This window comes from Pimephales promelas, chromosome 3 (genome assembly GCF_988280905.1).
Source record: "Pimephales promelas chromosome 3, fPimPro1.hap1.1, whole genome shotgun sequence".
In the NCBI taxonomy this organism is placed as follows: domain Eukaryota; kingdom Metazoa; phylum Chordata; class Actinopteri; order Cypriniformes; family Leuciscidae; genus Pimephales; species Pimephales promelas.
This window is the reverse complement of record NC_142771.1, coordinates 38,994,217-39,013,067: the sequence shown is the minus strand read 5'-3', so window position 1 is coordinate 39,013,067 and position 18,851 is coordinate 38,994,217. Positions and strand designations below refer to the sequence as shown.

The 18,851-nt window shown below is 42.3% G+C and overlaps 1 protein-coding gene across 2 annotated transcripts in view; it reads right to left on the bottom strand.

Annotated features, from left to right (window-relative positions):
• mgat5b (alpha-1,6-mannosylglycoprotein 6-beta-N-acetylglucosaminyltransferase B) overlaps positions 1–18,851 on the bottom strand; it is a 166,411-nt gene that overhangs the window by 134,270 nt on the left and 13,290 nt on the right. For both annotated transcript variants that reach the window (XM_089128869.1, XM_089128868.1), the window contains exon 2: positions 16,689–16,801. In XM_089128869.1, the coding sequence (XP_088984995.1) occupies positions 16,689–16,758 (70 nt within the window). In that variant the 5' untranslated portion in view covers positions 16,759–16,801. The remainder of the gene's footprint in view (positions 1–16,688; positions 16,802–18,851) is intronic.

The following is an 18,851-nucleotide window of genomic DNA, read 5'->3' as shown; positions in this document are numbered from 1 at the left end:
GTGGGCAGCACCCTGAACTGGTTAAAGAAAGACTTGACATCCTCACTGAGCTCACAGACTGGAGTGGGTGCGCTCGATGCCCCCGTGCGTCAGCCCACACACTCCTCTCTGTCTCTGAGGGCGCGGAAGGGTGCGTGTGTCGTCCCAGGGCTACACCAATCCCTTCCCCCTCTGTCGCCAGACCCCCGGCAGAACAGACCCCCGTGGAACGCTCCGCTTTCCCTGGTCCCTTCTGTCGGGGAGCGGGCTTCGACGCATCCGAGCGGGGTAACTCCTGCACGCGTGCCAGTCGACCCGCACCGCTGCCCCTCCGGGGGGACGTCTGTGGTTCGCATGACCCCGTTGGCTCATTTCCTGGAAGCCTGGCTAGCGCTTCCTGGGATATCCCGCTGGGTCATCAGAACGATCAGACTCGGCTACGCGATTCAGTTCGCACGGTCTCCTCCCCGCTTCACGGGAGTTCGCTCCACGATGGTCGGTGGCAATGCCCCAGTCTTGAGAGCGGAGATTGCGACCTTGCTGGCGAAGGGTGCAATCGAGACGGTCCCTCCAGCCGAGGTGAGGTCCGGGTTTTACAGCCCCTACTTCATTGTCCCCAAAAAGACCGGTGGGTTACGACCGATCCTGGACCTGCGCATTTTGAACCGTTCTCTCCATCGACTACCGTTCAAAATGCTCACGGCCAAACGCATTTTCGAATGTGTTCGGTATCAGGATTGGTTTGCAGCGATCGACCTGAAGGACGCGTACTTCCATGTGTCCATTTTACCTCGACACAGACCGTTTCTTCGGTTTGCCTTCGAGGGCCAGGCATATCAGTACGCCGTTCTCCCATTCGGGTTAGCTCTGTCCCCTCGCGTCTTCACGAAGATCGTCGAGGCAGCCCTTGTTCCCCTTCGCGAACACGGGGTTCGCATCCTGAACTATCTCGACGACTGGCTGATACTAGCACACTCTCGAGCTCAGCTTTGCGAACACAGAGACCTGGTGCTCCGGCACCTAGCCCGTCTGGGCCTTCGGGTCAACCAGGAAAAGAGCAAACTTTGCCCCGTGCAGAGGATCTCTTTTCTCGGCGTGGAGATAGACTCGGTCGCCATGTCCGCGCAGCTCACGAACGAGCGCGCGCACTCACTGCTGACTTGTCTTCGTCAGTTCGAGGGCAAGAGTGCGGTTCCACTGAAACTATTTCAGAGGCTCCTGGGGCATATGGCATCCGCGGCCGCGGCAACGCCGCTCGGGTTGCTTCATATGAGACCGCTTCAGCTGTGGCTTCGCGATCGAGTCCCGAGGTGGGCATGGCATCGCGGCTCGCTCCGAGTCCCAGTGACTCCGGCATGCCGGCGAACCTTCTTCCCGTGGTCGAACCTCAGCTTCTTACGGACCGGCGTCCCTATTCAGCGAGTTTCCAGGCATCTCGTTGTCTCCACGGATGCATCTACCACGGGTTGGGGTGCCATGTGCAATGGGCATGCAGCCGCCGGTTCCTGGACAGGAGCCCAGCGCCTCATGCACATCAATTGCCTCGAGCTGTTGGCAGTACGGCTCGCCCTACACCGCTTCCGAGCGTTACTCAAGGGCCAGCATGTGCTTGTCCGCTCAGACAGCACTACGGCAGTAGCGTACATCAACCACCAGGGGGGTCTACGCTCACGCCAGTTGTCGCAGCTCGCCCGCCACCTCTTGATATGGAGTCAGAAGCACCTGAGGTCCCTTCGTGCAGTGTACATTCCTGGAGACCGGAACTGGGCGGCCGACGAGCTGTCCCGGGTCCGTCCCCTCTCCGGCGAGTGGCGACTCCATCCCCAGTCGGTCCAGCTGATTTGGGACGAGTTCGGGGAGGCACAGATAGACCTGTTCGCCTCTCGGGACTCGTCCCACTGCGCCCAGTTTTATTCTCTGACCCGCGGCACTCTCGGCTCGGATGCGCTGGCGCACAGCTGGCCACGGGGCCCACGCAAGTATGCGTTTCCCCCAGTGAGCCTCCTTGCACGGGTGTTGTGCAAGATCAAGGAGGACGAGGAGCAGGTCTTGCTGGTAGCCCCCTACTGGCCCACCAAGACGTGGTTCTCCGATCTCATGCTCCTCGCGACAGCACCTCCTTGGCCTATTCCTCTGAGACAAGACCTACTCTCTCAGAGACGGGGCACTCTGTGGCACCCTCGTCCCGATCTTTGGAGGCTGCACGTGTGGCTCCTGGACGGGACGAGGCAGGTTTGAGTTCGCTGCCACCTGCGGTGGCGGCAACCATCACTTCCGCAAGAGCGTCGTCCACGAGACACCTTTATGCGTTGAAGTGGAACCTCTTCGTCAATTGGTGCTCTTCTCGCGGAGAAGACCCCCGGAGATGTTCGATCAGTGTCGTGCTTTCCTTCCTGCAAGAAGGGTTGGAGCGCAGGCTGTCGCCCTCCACCCTTAAGGTTTACGTCGCGGCCATTGCCGCTTCTCATGAAGCAGTGGAAGGTAAGTCCTTAGGGAAGCACGACCTGGTCATCAGGTTCCTGAGGGGAGCGAGGAGGCTGCATCCGCCTCGTCCTCCCCTCGTACCCTCTTGGGACCTCTCGGTAGTTTTAATTGCTCTGCAGAGGCATCCCTTTGAGCCTTTGCAATCGGTAGAGTTAAAGTTTCTGTCCATGAAGACAGCACTCCTGGTTGCATTGGCCTCCATCAAGAGGGTGGGGGACCTGCACGCATTCTCCGTTGACGAAGCGTGCCTGGAGTTCGGGCCGGCTTACTCTCACGTGATCCTGAGACCCCGGCCTGGTTATGTGCCCAAGGTTCCCACCACTCCCTTCCGGGACCAGGTGGTGAACCTGCAAGCGCTGCCCCCGGAGGAGGCAGACCCAGCCTTGGCACTGCTCTGTCCGGTACGTGCTCTCCGCACCTATGTCGACAGAACGCAGTGTTTCAGGACCTCAGACCAGCTCTTTGTCTGTCATGGAGGGAGCCAGAAGGGAAGGGCTCTCTCAAAGCAACGGCTGTCCCACTGGATTGTGGATGCCATTGCTTTGTCTTACCAGCAGCAAGGCCTTCCGTGCCCCCTTGGTGTGACGGCCCATTCCACTCGGAGTGTGGCCTCCTCTTGGGCTTTAGCGCACGGTGCCTCGCTAACAGACATCTGCAGAGCTGCAGGCTGGGCGACACCCAACACCTTCGCCAGATTCTATAATCTGCGAATTGAGCCGGTATCCTCTCACGTACTCGTTTCGGCCAGTTCTGGATCCGCTCAGGTGTCTTCGCTTGCTCGCCACTCCACTCCCCGGACTGGATAAGTGCGATATTTCCTCAGTTCTTCCATTGAAGCCTTGAGTCCTCCAGCACCGACGATGCGGGCACCACTGCTGTGGCTCTGGATGCTGGCTAGGTGCCTCCATGCGTACGGTTCCCCCTTGGTAACCGTCTCATGTGTATTATCCACTGTAAGCCTCTCTGAGCATGTGTCTTCCCTTGGCAAGCCATCTGCCACCCCTGGAGCTGAAATTAGTAGCCACCTGCGGTTGGTGCTCCAGTGATTCCATATGTGTTCCTATGTGGCCATATGTGTATTCGTAAGTCCTCCCTTCGGTAGGCAGCTGGTAGCATGTCCCCTTCGGGATATGTTTCCCAGTGTACCTTGGTAATCCTGTGTCTAAGTCGGATCCCCTAAGGAAAACAGGTAAGGCTCGGGGGTTAGACTTTCGCAGGGCACTGGAAGACAGCCTGAAGTTGGCGTGATGGCACAGACCCCCAATCTCCGTCACTTCTGACGTAACTCGAAGTGACTACGAAAGGGAACGTCTCGGTTACGTATGTAACCCTCGTTCCCTGAGTAGGGAACGGAGACGTTACGTCTCCCTGCCACTTCTGCTGTATCGCTGGGTAGAGGCCGAGTTCAGTCTTGGCTCCTCAGCGAAGACATACTGCGGTTGCGTTCACTTCCTCCTTTTATACTCACGGAGTAGGGCGGAGTACGCTATGCAAATTTCCGCAGCCCCAAGGCATTGCATGCCATTGGCTCGTGTTTTAATACTCGAAGAGGATTGGCTTTCTATGCGAAATCCCCCAATCTCCGTCACTTCTGACGTAACGTCTCCGTTCCCTACTCAGGGAACGAGGGTTACATACGTAACCGAGACGTTTTGTCTAGTGGATTTAGCTGACTTCCTTTTTTAAGCCTTTAACTGTTTTCTCAGTGGTAAACCATTTGGCAACACAGTAAAAGTAAAAGTAGAAAAAAATACACTGATCTTTTCAAAGGTAATTAGACTAATGATCACAGCTAATTAAATAGATGCATAAAGTTCATTTATAGGCTGTAACATGAAGTCCACGGAGGCAAGCTGAAATAAAAACCCAAGGGAAGATTTATTTATCTCCATAACCAAAATACAAGACAAACAAAACCTGACTTGACTGAGAAACAAGAGACTCACCCACAGCAGTCTACAACAAGGCACAATGGAAATATGGGGGCTACAAAGTATTTACATGGACATGGGGAAACACGTGACAGAGACAACCAATGACAAGTAGAACTAATCAAACACGGACCAATGAAAAGACAGAAGTGAGTACAAGATAAGACAATAAACCAATGAGAACATGACAGATGAGACGAACAAACCATGAACTAAAGGGACCAAAAGGGTGTGAAATATCAAAATAAAACCCATGAAAGCATAACCATAATCAAACCCTAAAACAGAGTTTCTGTGCAACTTAACAGTGTTTTGTTGCACATCGTTATTGGACACAGACATTTGTCACACTGTCCATATGAAGGTATCTTCTTATTAGATAAAATGAAATAAAATAACTCAGGGTACATTTACACATAAAATGTGTACTAAAAATGAAAAATGTTCCCTTTTGTGACTTTCATGTAAAGACGTTGTCAAAACAATACCCGCTTACACAGATCTGCGAAAACGACTAAAATCACCAGTAGTATGTTCCTGCAAGTTGGCTTTCTAACTTTTTAACTCAAACTTTCTAAATCAATGCTACAAATTCAAAATAAATTTTTTTACACAGAGATGATAATGGTTTTGATTTCAAACGCTTGCAAAAGTTTGTGTTTTTAGGCCCCCAAAACATCTTTGTTGTGTAAATGATCGGCCAAAACACATGCATTTTCAGTTTTTAGTTGAAAACAGTGTTGTGTAAACGGCTCTTTATTTGTGTTTAAATTAATTTTATACTACATTATTATAATAAATATACTAAATTATGAGTGGAATTCTATAGTACCATCTAATAATATTATTTATATGTACATGCATGCAAACTAGGAGCAACATTTATTTTTTTCTACTAAAAATTCAAGTATTGACTGCACTTAAGTCCAGCTCTTTTTCTCCCAGGTATGTTGGTGTTAAAGTGTGAGAAAAACAAACCCAGATTCTCTCTAGTGAGTCGGTGTGAAATTCTTGAGCTCTTTAGCTCGACTCTGTCTGACAGCAACCGTGGGAGTATGTGATAGAAGACGAGAGATGCTGCCGTGAAACTGCATCAGTTTACGTATGACTCACTAGCCGTAAGATGACCTGAGGGCTTCTGAAGAGCGGCAGGTCACCAAAAACCCTAGCTCCAAATGCTATGTCTGCCCACATCTGCCCAAGATATTTAGCATGAGGGGGCTTGATGGCATACATATACAAAGCGGTATGAATACACAAGCACACATACATTTTAAAATCAACATGGAATCTAAACTGGTCCTGTTTACATTATATTGCTCATGCTATTATGAAGAGAACAAAAACAAAACAAGATAGTCGATAACTGGTAAGCTACCTGTTTGGGTTTCACTTTATTTTGATGATCCCTTTTGCACACTCTTTAGACTATACATAGCATTGCACCTACATGTCTACTAACGGTCATTAAAGTGTTAATAGGGTATTAATAGACTGGTACAGTGAGCTTTAGAATAAGTTAACATGTAGTTGCAAAGATGCTTATAGTCAGTTGAATTTCTGTTGAGGAGCATCACAATAAAGAGTTAGCAGATATTAAGCAGACAGTATACTAATAATAATCTAATGAGAGTTAGTAGACATAGCATGTTCAAAAGGGACCATCAAAATAAAGTGTTACCCATGTTTGCATCCATTTCAATAGTCCCTTTAACATATACAGTCTTTACAAGTACGTAAATTGAAGGTAAAATACCGTACACAGCAAAAAAATCAAGGGTTAATTTAACTCTCTTGAGAGGTTATATGACTCCACATTCAAGAGTGTTAAGTGTTAAATTAACACTGAAGCAGTGTTAAAGTTAATGAGATAATAAAGTGATTAATTGAGTGATGATTGACCAACATTAAATACACCTAATGTTAACAAGTAGAAACACTGAAGGTAAAAAATCACAATTCCAAGTCACCATTATGGAGATCAGTGTTTGCTTCAGTTGGGCACTTGACCCTTCCATTTTTACTTTAGACAATTGTAACAGTATTATAATTGCCAGTGAACAAAAAGAAAAGATGATTTTATGGTGTTGATTATGTTTTAACAAAATCATCAGTTGACCTGAATCATTCAACTAAATTAGAGCCTAATCTCTGACTTAAATTTATATTGTTGATTACAGCATACAGTGATTCTACATCGTAAGATCCAATTTTTGATACAATTCAAATGCTTTCTTAAAAGTTGTTCTGATTAAAAAAATCTTCCTTTTAGGCACTCACAGACATCAAAAATCAGTGTATGAATCTCAACAATGGTGACAAACAGAATATTCAATTAGGAAAAGGAAATTACTAAGACAATTCAGATCATAATTTCATACTGCAATGCATGATGGGAGCCATGAATGAATTTTGATTGGTGGCACCGAGAATGCACTTCAACATGCTCTATTATTGTCACCATTGTTGAGATTCACAGGCAGATTATTGTTAGTAGAAGAAGTAGAAGTCTGCTTTGGGCCAATCAGAAAGCTCAAGAAGCTTTTGTTTTTCAATGTAAACATGCGCTAGCCAAACATCTGACCATGACATAATTGTACTATAATAACTATTATGCGTCTCATGTCTTTAAGACCAAAACCACGTTCACAAATTATATACTATGTGGACATGATTTACTAAAATAAGGGAACAAATTATTATATCGTGCACACAATTTACTTAAAAGCAGCGGCTATGTGCAAATAGCAATACGTGCTTTTTAAACTAAGTGCAAATAGCAATAGATTATATTTACTCCAAGTGAAATTAGCTTATTTTCATAGTGATAGATGGTATTTATGCAAAGTACAATTAGCAATATCTGCTATTTACACTAAGTTTAAATTTAAATAGATTAAATGAGCACTACATTTTCTTTGCAGTAACTGCAAGGCAGATTTCAAATTAGTTGCATTTCATGTTGACTTTAAGGTCTACTTTAAAAAGTTTAATCTAATCTGCAATGAATTTGTTCAGTTTTATTTTAGTATTAGTATTAGTATTATTATAGAGAACTCTTCGAAAATGTGCTGAAGCAAATATTTACAGCATTAATTTCACCCCAAGACTTCTTCAGATTGTGTGAAAGAACTCGGCTCCTGTTCCCATTAGACCCTCATTTAGTATTATAAATACACAACAGTGCAAGGAGGAAAACATGGATGCTGGAGAAACTAGGGCATATCTCGTGGCGAGGGGACTGGGGATGATTACATCACTGCTGTATTCTTTCAATTCATACAATTCCTTAAAAAAATATTGTAATAATACTAATCATATGCAATAGGTTTGATTGGTTTGGCAGCAATCGTTTGATTACATTTCATTTGTGGCTTGAAAATAGTGCAGAGATTTGTTTCAAATTCATTTGACATTCTTTTTCTAAACTTTAAATTCAAATCTGAGATCTGAGGCCAAATTTTTCAGTGTGGTCTCAGACATTTGTGTCCCACTGTGTATACAAGTGAGAAAAGACCTCTATACATGAAGATACAGGCTTATAATAGAATCCGTGTTTTCATCTTCTGCTGTGCCTGTGTGCCACAACTGTCAAAGGCCATGGTTTTTGAACCCTGCATTGACTGTCTAAAGGAAAGAGAAGCACTGATTTTAATCTCAGAGCGGTGCAGATATCTGCCAGAGTGTGATGAAGCACTGGGACGACTCCAACTGAAATCTAAAGACCTTCCTAGAGGATGCTGTGTCAAAGCCCTGCAATCCACAGATTTATATGTCACTAGCAACCAAACGCCATAGAAAGCACACGGGAGACTCGACTAACAGGGTTGTGCATCATTCAGAATAAAATTGAGCTAGAAAACAAGATGCAGAATTGCAATTTGAATGTGAATGTAAGGGTAGATGACAGGGTCATGACATGAGAGATGAAATTTTCCTTGATCGTTTACATTTGAGAGGGCATTGACACTTTTAACTACACAATGTAATTAGCCAATTAACAAAATTAGCCAATTATGTTAAAAAAATCTTTTTTTTTAAAACGTCACGCCACGGTACCAGGTTTTCTTAAACCCGGTACTTGATGTGAATGCATGACTGAAGCGAGTGCAGTTGCGTCCGCTTCATAAAAGCGCTGAGACATTGCGATCGGCGGTGCTGATGTGGTGGCTGTAAATCCACTTGTTGATAAGAAAGGAGGAAAGAGCCACATATGTAAATATTTTGGAAATTAGCTCACAACGCGGCACGCTCGTTTTTACAGCCGCGCAAGTTCATTGTTGCATAGCATCGACAGACAGGCAGCGGTGCGAACTGCGCTCTCCATGATGATGAGGAAGTATTAGCAAAGAATTCAATGATTTCTAGCACTTGCATTAGCTTTACTACTAGATATATTTATGGAGATATGAGCTGAAATGCGCCACTGTCTGCATCGGTGTACAGATAATGAGCCAGATCCAAGTCTATTTTTGCTGCACTGCTCATGCTTAATTAAAAGTGAAAGCACACTTTCTGAATGGATCCATGTTCTGTAATAGGCATATAATGCAATCAGGTCAAGGTAGTTGGTTTAGGGTTTTTTTTATCTCAATGTGGTCCTGTTCAGTACCAAAACTTGTCTAAAATAATTTTTCCATGCATGCTTTAGTGTGCATACATTTATGAATTACATTAACTCCTTGCCATTTGTTTAAGTTTCCTAATTTAAAGATGCCTAAATTAATTATGAAAGCTTGCAGAACATACAGTTTTTTAAAAACTCTTCTGGTTTAATTAGCTGGATACAGAAAATGATGATAAAATATATGTGTTAAACAAGATAAATGGTGTATGCTTAAGTTCATGTTAAGTGTGCAATTAATGAAAAGTGTAGTGCAAAATTGTATATATTGCCAGCCCTAATTATAAGTAATTTACTTCGTAATCATCAACAGTGTTGGATCCTGTGATTTAAGTAGTTTCTATAGCGTTCTTTTAACAACAAATGTCATTAAACATGGGAGCACTCTTGGTCTCATGGCTCTCATGTAGTGTGAGCACCCACTGGTAAGAACTGACCGGCTCTCATTGGTCAGGTGACCCAGTCTGTTGTGATTGTTCTACTCTGCTCTGCTCTGTTTGGTCAGATGGTTCAGTCTGTTCTGATTGGCCTACTCTGCTCTGATTGGTCAGATGGTCCAGTCTGTTGTGATTGGTCTACTCTGCTGTGATTGGTCAGATGGCCCAGTCTGTTGTGATTGGTCGACTCTGCTCTGATTGGTCAGATGGCCCAGTCTGTTGTGATTGGTCTACTCTGCTCTGATTGGTCTGGTGACCCAGTCTGTTGTGATTGGTCTACTCTGCTCTGATTGGTCAGATGACCCAGTCTGTTGTGATTGGTCTACTCTGCTGTGATTGGTCAGATGGCCCAGTCTGTTGTGATTGGTCTACTCTGCTCTGATTGGCCAGGTGACCCAGTCTGTTGTGATTGGTCTACTCTGCTCTGCTCTGTGATTGGTCTACTCTGCTGTGATTGCTCTACTCTACTCTGCTCTGTGATTGGTCTACTCTGCTGTGATTGGTCAGATGACCCAGTCTGTTGTGATTGGTCTACTCTGCTCTGATTGGTCAGATGGCCCAGTCTGTTGTGATTGGTCTAGTCTGCTCTGATTGGTCAGATGGCCCAGTCTGTTGTGATTGGTCTACTCTGCTCTGATTGGTCAGATGGCCCAGTCTGTGTTGATTGGTCTACTCTGCTCTGATTGGTCAGATGACCCAGTCTGTTGTGATTGGTCTACTCTGCTCTGATTGGTCAGATGGCTCAGTCTGTTGTGAATGGTCTACTCTGCTCTGATTTGTCAGATGGCCCAGTCTGTTGTGATTGGTCTACTCTGCTCTGATTGGTCAGATGGCCCAGTCTGTTGTGATTGGTCTACTCTGCTCTGATTGGTCAGATGGCCCAGTCAGTTGTGATTGGTCTACTCTGCTCTGATTGGTCAGATGGCCAGTCTTTTGTGATTGGTCTACTCTGCTCTGATTGGTCAGATGGCCCAATCTGTTGTGATTGGTCTACTCTACTCTGATTGGTCAGATGTTCCAGGTAGTTGTGATTGGTCTTCTCTGCTCTGATTGGTCAGATGGTCCAGTCTGTCTTGATTGGTCTACTCTGCTCTGATTGGTCAGATGGTCCAGTCTGTTGTGATTGGTTTAATCTGCTATGATTGGTCAGATGGCCCAGTCTGTTGTGATTGGTCTACTCTGATCTGAGTTGGTGTGAATAGCTTCTGGAAACAAGGTGGGCTATTTGAGCTTAGTATAAATAGAACTCAATTACTTAAAACGAGGGAACAAATTAGTAGAAAAAGGTCAGACATTGCTAGTTAGCAGCCAATGAAGACCATAGACTGACATTATGCAAATTTTGTTACAAACCGTACTTTAGTTTCGAGTAGGAAGTAAGACTGGAATAACCGACGACTCTGTCATGCGGTTGAAGGGCGAACCCAATTGCAAACAGCAAATAACTCAAGAGGATTTATTATAGACAAAAAAAACAGAAAACAAAACCCACGATGGGGCAAAACAAGGCAGGGGAACAACACTACACTACACTAAGATACAGACAAAAAGCTAACAACAATGACAGGATCAAAACACTACTTTCTTGACAAGACTTACAGATTTCTCACAGCTTGTACCAAACAAGTACATCCATGAATGTAGCACAAAGTTTGACAATGAACCGACACAGGACAGCAAACCCAAGGGGATTAAATAGGTAGAAACTAATGACGAGAACAGGTAACACTAACAAGGCAATCATGACTAAACAAGGATAACAAGGGGGCGGGGTTATGAGACGAGACAACACAAGCACATGGCCCAAACAACAGACCATGAACGTGTACATAAAACATGATTCGGTCATGATCCTGCCTCACGACTAGGGAAAATCAAGGACATTAAGGCAGAAACATGACAGACTCGTTCCAGGCAGTTCAGAATCCGTTGCTTGACAAGAAATCAATTTATCGTGCACTTTGATCTCTGACACTTTTCAGAACTTTAACATCTGTATAACACAATACATGAAAGGAAATATCTTAGAAAGAAAAAAAAGAAAAAAATGGCACTTCAAAGGAGCTGACCCTTAAAAAACAGATCATTTCAGACAGAGGGTCAGAATGAGGGTTAAACGTGATCGTTTTTCTATGCACGTTATTTTTTTAAACATTGTTAACATAATAAGTAAACCTCAAAGAACATACACAAATAATAATAAATAATCTATGTCATGACCCCAGTAACTTAAAACGCATTAGTGTGTTGCTAATGTCCGTGTACTTTTCAATTTAAAAAGAAATTACGAATTTTTATTGTTAGGTTCATTAGTAGAAAATGTACAAACAGCTGTGAAAAGGCATTAACACACCTTGGTCAACCAAAGATCAGCTTGTGTCTGTACTGTCATGAGCTGAACTTTCGTTCTGCTTTTCTAATTTTGATATTGGATGTATGAATTACCATCCACTGCATGAACAAGAGAATATTTTCTACTCCCTAATAATGATGCATCTAAATCTATACATTTCAGCAATAGTTTGATATAGATTAAATCAGATATATTTCCAGTTAGGTTAGTAATAAGTGAGAGCCTGTCCAGTGTAGAGTTGTATTCTCTAAAGGCAACCTAGTTTGAAACGTAGTTTTATGGCTGTAATGCTAGGCATCCTGTATTTCTTGCTTAACTAACACATTCCTGCTATTTAAAACTTGACAAAGTGCTCCTTGCATCAACCCACACGCAAGCTTTCATTAAAAATGTATAATAACAAACCTTTCTTAGAATAGCCATTAGTATCCATTAGAGGCATAATCCCAGAACATATGTTGGATGGTATTATTCAAGATAAAACATGGCCAAAGTGAGGGTGTAAAAGCTGGTGGATCTCTTATGTGGAAGAGGATCAGATAATCAGCAGGTTTTGTCTTAGAAACCAATAGAGAGCATTGAGATATTTAAAAAAAAAAGCTAAACATTACTGTTAGATCAGCAATGCCACCAAAAAACGGCTACACTTTATTTTACAGTATGTGCACTGACTTACCCAAGAAAGTAATATAAGGTACCTAGTTATTACCCAGTTATTGTAATTACTATATTAAGTACATGGTATGGGAGACAGGGCAGTAAAATAAAGTGCTACTAAAAAAATCTTTAAAACTTTAATTAAAGACCCCGGTAAAGTCAAAATATGTGTTCTGAGTTTGTCACACCACAGAAATATGTGTTATTAGCCACCAGCAAGTACATAAAATAACCTATCGAAATCTTGAAAAAATTAGCAGTATTCTCGGCTCTCAAACACTGGGGGCGCTGAAACCACGCCCAATAGCGGGAAAGCTATTTCTTTTGAGACGGGAGGATGAACGCTGAGGCGGGAGATAGTCATTTCGGCCCCGTTCACCAGTAACAGCGGATTATCAGTGAATCTCAGTGCGTCATCAAATAAGGGCGTGTCCACGAGCTCAGGGGCTCCAGTGCGTCATTGAGCCCTGTTTTAGCCCCGCCCAATAAATCCCGAATATAGCAATGGTGAAAAACTGTTTAACGGTCTAACTCCACATTTCAGTACTTCACAGTTCACAGTCTTTGTAATATGTTTTAGCAATACATTTGTAACATTTATAATATGTTTAGATTTTTTTGGTAGAATTGCCTTTACAGGGACTGTAAGGCCATGTCCACACTAATACGTTTTCGTTTGAAAACGTATATTTTTCTCTCCGTTTTGGCCTTCCGTCCACGCTGAGACGCAGTTTTAAGTCAACAAAAACGTATCGTTGGAAAACGCTCTCCAAAGTGGATAAATTTGAAAACGCCGTTTTCGCGTTGTAGTGTGGACAGTGAAACCGGAGGTATTTCAAAACGATGACGTAAGTTTAGTCATGTGATCCATGTAGTACCAATAGATATTCATGTTTATCGGTATTGTGCCTGTTATGTGTTATTCATTTTTACACTATTGCTAAAATATGTTACTTTCTATGTTACTTAATATGTGCTACTCTTAATAGCACTACAAAGTCGACAGATAATGTACGTACATTTGCAGTCCTGCGGCAAAACAGGAGAGCAGTTGCGTTTTAGACCAAACATAGGGTGACTGAATGCGACCTGGACGCATCAGTGATGGTGAGATATTTTGCTAAATAAAATTATTCTGTTATTGTGCGATAACATTATTATCTCAGTGAGCTTTTGTGAAGTTTCACGCATGCGCAGTAAAGTGAATTTAGAAGTTTCGCATCCACACTGAAACGTCGAAAAGCGGCTGAAAACGCTAGTGTGGATGGAGAGCGTTTTTAAACGAAAACCCCGTTTTCAAATGTATCCGTATTAATGTGGACGTAGCCTAAAATGTTAAGTATTTATACATAATGGTGCTACATAATTGGTGTATGTCAGCATTGTTTTACTTTAATACTGTAATTGTCACGAACATGTGTCGAGACGAAGGTTGAGGATCCAAATGCAGTGTTTATTGAACAGGGTAGTCCAAAGACATAGTTCAAAGTACAAGGGCAAACACAGGCTGGCAGTCCATACAAACAAACACAACAAGGCAGGGAACACGAGAAAAATAGTAATCTATGGAACAGGTAAGGAATCCAAAATTATCTAATTACTTTTAGATACCGCCCCCCCCAAAAAATATGACAATTCTCGCATGAGGGACCCCTATCCAAAACATTTATCTTTTATACACATCCAATTTATACACTGAATCATTTAATTTTTTTTTACAGTTTTTCTCTAGACTTTTCCACGGACCCCGTCACTAACTTGCAGCCTCCTGGCGATCCCCGGAGCCCAGTTTGAAAACACCTGATCTAGCAGATTTATTTTCATTTCTTGCAGCAATCTAAAAAAGCCAGATTTCGATATGTGTAGTGATGTAATGATATTTGCATACTGACCGCATTTTAAGTAATTCATATGTACTTAGTTTGACATAATTAGTCATTTGTAACTGGAATTCATTTTAAAGTAACCCTCACATCTCACATGTCAGCGCCGGGCTCCCAAAACACAGTGACGTCCATCTCTGGCTGATCAGCAGGCAGTGTTTAATGAGCGAGAGCCAGATGCTTTCTCAAGACCTCAGCCTGGGACTGGTTAATTAATCAGATTGTGGTCTCGTTCTCTCACTCTCCCCCTCTTTTCTCCATGCGACCTCTCCCACAACATCACAGAACACTAATCCATCATCTTCAGCCTTATACTGGGGTTTGCTGAGCACACCATGAAACAGTTTTCCAATTTTCCAGTTACCGAGTGGAGCTCTTAAGATGGCTATTTGCCACATTTGGGTACACCATTTCCTGTTGGGCACAGCGGTGTTGAAACTAGAAAGGAACTGAATATTAAACATATTGGCTCTCGTCCAAAACCTCTGTAGTGAGCCCATGTAGGCAGAATTTTAAAGCAGTATAGGTGAGATTCGTACATCTAAGCTTTCACAAACGGTAGACGGCATAATTATGCTACCTCTCTAAATTCTAAGTCAGCATCACATGCATCTATTGCGGAGAAGACGATCTCAACCGGGTCACATAGAATCTGTGCCGGCATCATATTTGGAACAATCTTCATTCATCAACTTTCACAAATACCCTAAAAAAAATTCTGTTCAATTTACGGTAAAATACCGGGGGGCTGTGGTTTACAGAAATTTACCGTTTAAAATATGGTAGGTTTTACAGACTTAAAGGGTTAGTTCACCCAAAAATGAAAATTAAGTCATTAATTACTCGCCCCCATGCTGTATCAACCCCGTAAGACCTTCGTTCGTCTTCGGAACACAAATGAAGATACTTTTGATTAAATTTGAGAGCTGTATAACTACCACATTGGCTCCTAAGGGACTGCCTCTTGACGGCCCAAAAAGTCAATGAAGAAAATGTTTAAATATCCCAAGTGACTACCGTGGCTCAACTTTATGTTTATCAAGCGACGCGAATACTTTTTGTGCGAAAAAACAAACAAAAATAACGAGTTTATTCGACTATTTCTTTTCTTCCTTGTAGGCCAGAACGAGAATTCCTTAGATTTCCACGACGCATGCGCGAGAATTGCGATCTTACACTACTTCAGATCGCAAATCTCGCGCATGCGTCGTGGAAATCTATAAGGAAGTCTCGTTCTGGCCTACAAGGAAGAAAAGAAATAGTCGAATAAACTCGTTATTTTTGTTTGTTTTTTCGCACAAAAAGTATTCGCGTCGCTTGATAAACATATAGTTGAGCCACGGTAGTCACTTGGGATATTTAAACATTTTCTTCATTGACTTTTTGGGCCGTCAAGAGGCAGTCCCTTAGGAGCCAATGTGGTAGTTATACAGCTCTCAAATTTAATCAAAAATATCTTCATTTGTGTTCCGAAGACGAACGAAGGTCTTACGGGGTTGGTACAGCATGGGGGTGAGTAATTAATGACTTAATTTTCATTTTTGGGTTAACTAACCCTTTAACTTAAAATTTACAGTAATAAACCGTATTTTTATTATCTGATATAATGTTAATTTACCAACCTATTTAAGAATTAATATTTATTTAATATATAATATATATTTATTTAGTTAGTTATAAAAATGCAATAAACCTTAATTTAACAACATTAACATAAAAGCCTAATAACTGATTAGGGGAAAAAATAAGATGACTATGAAGAAACATAGTTATTTCAACAAAAATACATAAAATGCAAAGTGTCACGCAGGGAATTGTGGGAAAGTAAATTTACATTTTTTTCACCGTAAATTATACGAGATGTTCTTTTTCTCTTTCAAAAACTGTAAATTTATCAGTATTTTACAGTAAGATTACATTAAATGTACCATTAGATCTATCACAGTTATTTACCGTATTTAGTAAAGTGTTTTTCACTGTAGCATTTTTACCGTTAAAATCACAATCATTTTTTACTGACTGAATGTTCATTTTTGGGCGAGTCATTCTCATGGACAGAATCTTTTTTGGCATTTCCAATGAGCGAGACCTCTAGCCTCTGGTGTGATCTATTTTCATAAAAAGTGATGACCGAAGACAAATGTGGTCTTCGACTGCCAGAGATGCTATTCACAGCACACCGACCCCTGGATAATCAAGCCTGTTAAAGGCCAACGTGAAATCCTCCATTGACCCCATTAAAGAGCCCATAAAATGACACTTTCCAAATGCCACAGGATGAATTAGACATGCATATGGTCAGCACAGGTGGACGTGCAGAGCTGCCAGTTATTAATGTACCTTCGGTTCGGATGCTGAATGGGGAATCTCCCAGTCGCTTGGCCGAGAACTGCCCCCCCAGAGAGGTCATTAAGAAGCACAGACTGAAGAAACCGATTCCCGCCACAAATATCCTGAAAAAGACAGACCGAGACAGACAGATATAAATGTGCTGGGGTGGAACAAGAAAAAAAAAACCTGTGAAAAAGACTTTCCAGCCAGACATTGATGAGGATCAACTATGAGAAGTGTATTGTTAGTATGTTGTCCTTGTGAAACTTGTCCTTTAAATTGGTAGTTCACCCAATGAATTAAAGCTTTATGTATTGAATGAGAAAAATGTTAGCACGGCTCTTTAAAGGATAGTTTATTTATCACTTCTGTCAGACTCCAAAAAAAAACCCTCACCATAAAGGTGCTCATGCTTGTGTGGCTTCAGAAGATTTGGAATAGAACGCCAATGCGACTGTTCCTTGTACAAAACTATTATATGATTATTACCTACTTCTGGCATGAAAATCTAGATGGCGCAGGCTCCTAAGTCTTGGACTTATTTGGTAGCGATCACATCATTATCTGCATGACACAGTATGCAGCACTTTCCGAAACTCTCCTCCTTCCCCAGCTCCACCTGTATAGATCTGCTGGGGTCTCGGTACTTGCTCTGCATCAGCAGCAGTGTAGCATATCGATTTCGCCAAGACCAAATACATTAACGTTGCCATATCCTACCCTATCTCACGACCAATTCGTACGAGTTCGTACGAGTGATTAAAAAGTGGCTAATTCGTACGACCTCACTCGTACGAATTCATACGATTTGTCTAAACCCACGTGATGGTTAGGTTTAGGGGCGGGGTCAGGGGTAGGTCATTCGTACGAATTAATACGAATTGGCGAATTCGTAAAATTTAGCAAAATCGTACTAATTTGTACGAGTGAGGTCGTATGAATTGTTACGAATTAGCCACCTCGTAAAACTCGTACGAATTCCCGTGAGATCGGGTTGCCATATCCATTACCATGCCAATATCTATTACCATACCAATCTCCAGAGAGTTGTAATAAATGGTAAATGGACTGCGTTTATATAGTGCTTTCATAGACCTAATGGCCACCAAAGCGCTTTACATTTTGCCTCACATTCACCCATTCATACACTCATTCATACACCGACGGCGGTGATGACTGTACTAATGACAGTTACAGTCATTACGGCGGTAATGACAGTACTTATCATATAACAAGAGTTAAATTGACTGTATGGTATGTAATGGTAGGTATATATATATATATATATATATATATATATTTTTTTTTTAGAGCCTCTCAGACATGGTTTTGTCATTTTATAAAAAATAACAGGACATACATTTTTGGAAAGACATGAGGGGTTTTCACACCTGGTATTTCTAGAAACTAGTCAACTAGTGTTAAGAGGTTCATCTATCACTGCTTTACATGTTCTTAGAGTTAGTTTGTGGAGTAAATATATAGGCTAGAATCGGTGTGTTTACACAGCTTTTTTTTTTTTTTAAATTGCGGGTGCTGGTGTTTTACGTGCATTTGGCCAATCAGCGCACACTCACGTCACTGGTAGTTCCTATAGTGCTGGTTTAGACCCTACTCTGAAGTTGAAGCTAATCAATCCAAAAAGAGATTCCTAGAACTAAAATCTTTCCTAGTTTCCACGTGAACACCCCAAAATCCAGGTACTTTCGGCGCCCTATGGTATAATGTCACAATAGTGATAGAATTTTCATTTTTGGGTGAATTGTTTCTTTAAACTCCCAAAACTCATATGAGAAACAGGTTTGTAGGATGGCAGCTTATCAACCTGTCTCATAGGAAATATGTACCCCTGTACACTTTATTCAGTGGGCCACAAAATGTGTGAACCATCATGTAAATATCACTGCAGTTTCTAACAGTAGTGAACAGAGGCAGTAAAACAGCAAGCACTTTTAATCGTTTTCACACACAAATATGACTAATAGTTTTCACACACAATTATAAATCTGCGTTTTCACACACAATTATGAAAATGATCAGATTATGGATTAATAAAGTTTTTTTTTATGGCCATTTACAACACATTTTACCACAAAGCATGATTTGTAAATTTGCATCACTTAACCACCTCCATATGTTTGGTTTTACTACTTAGTAGCTCAGCTGGTACAG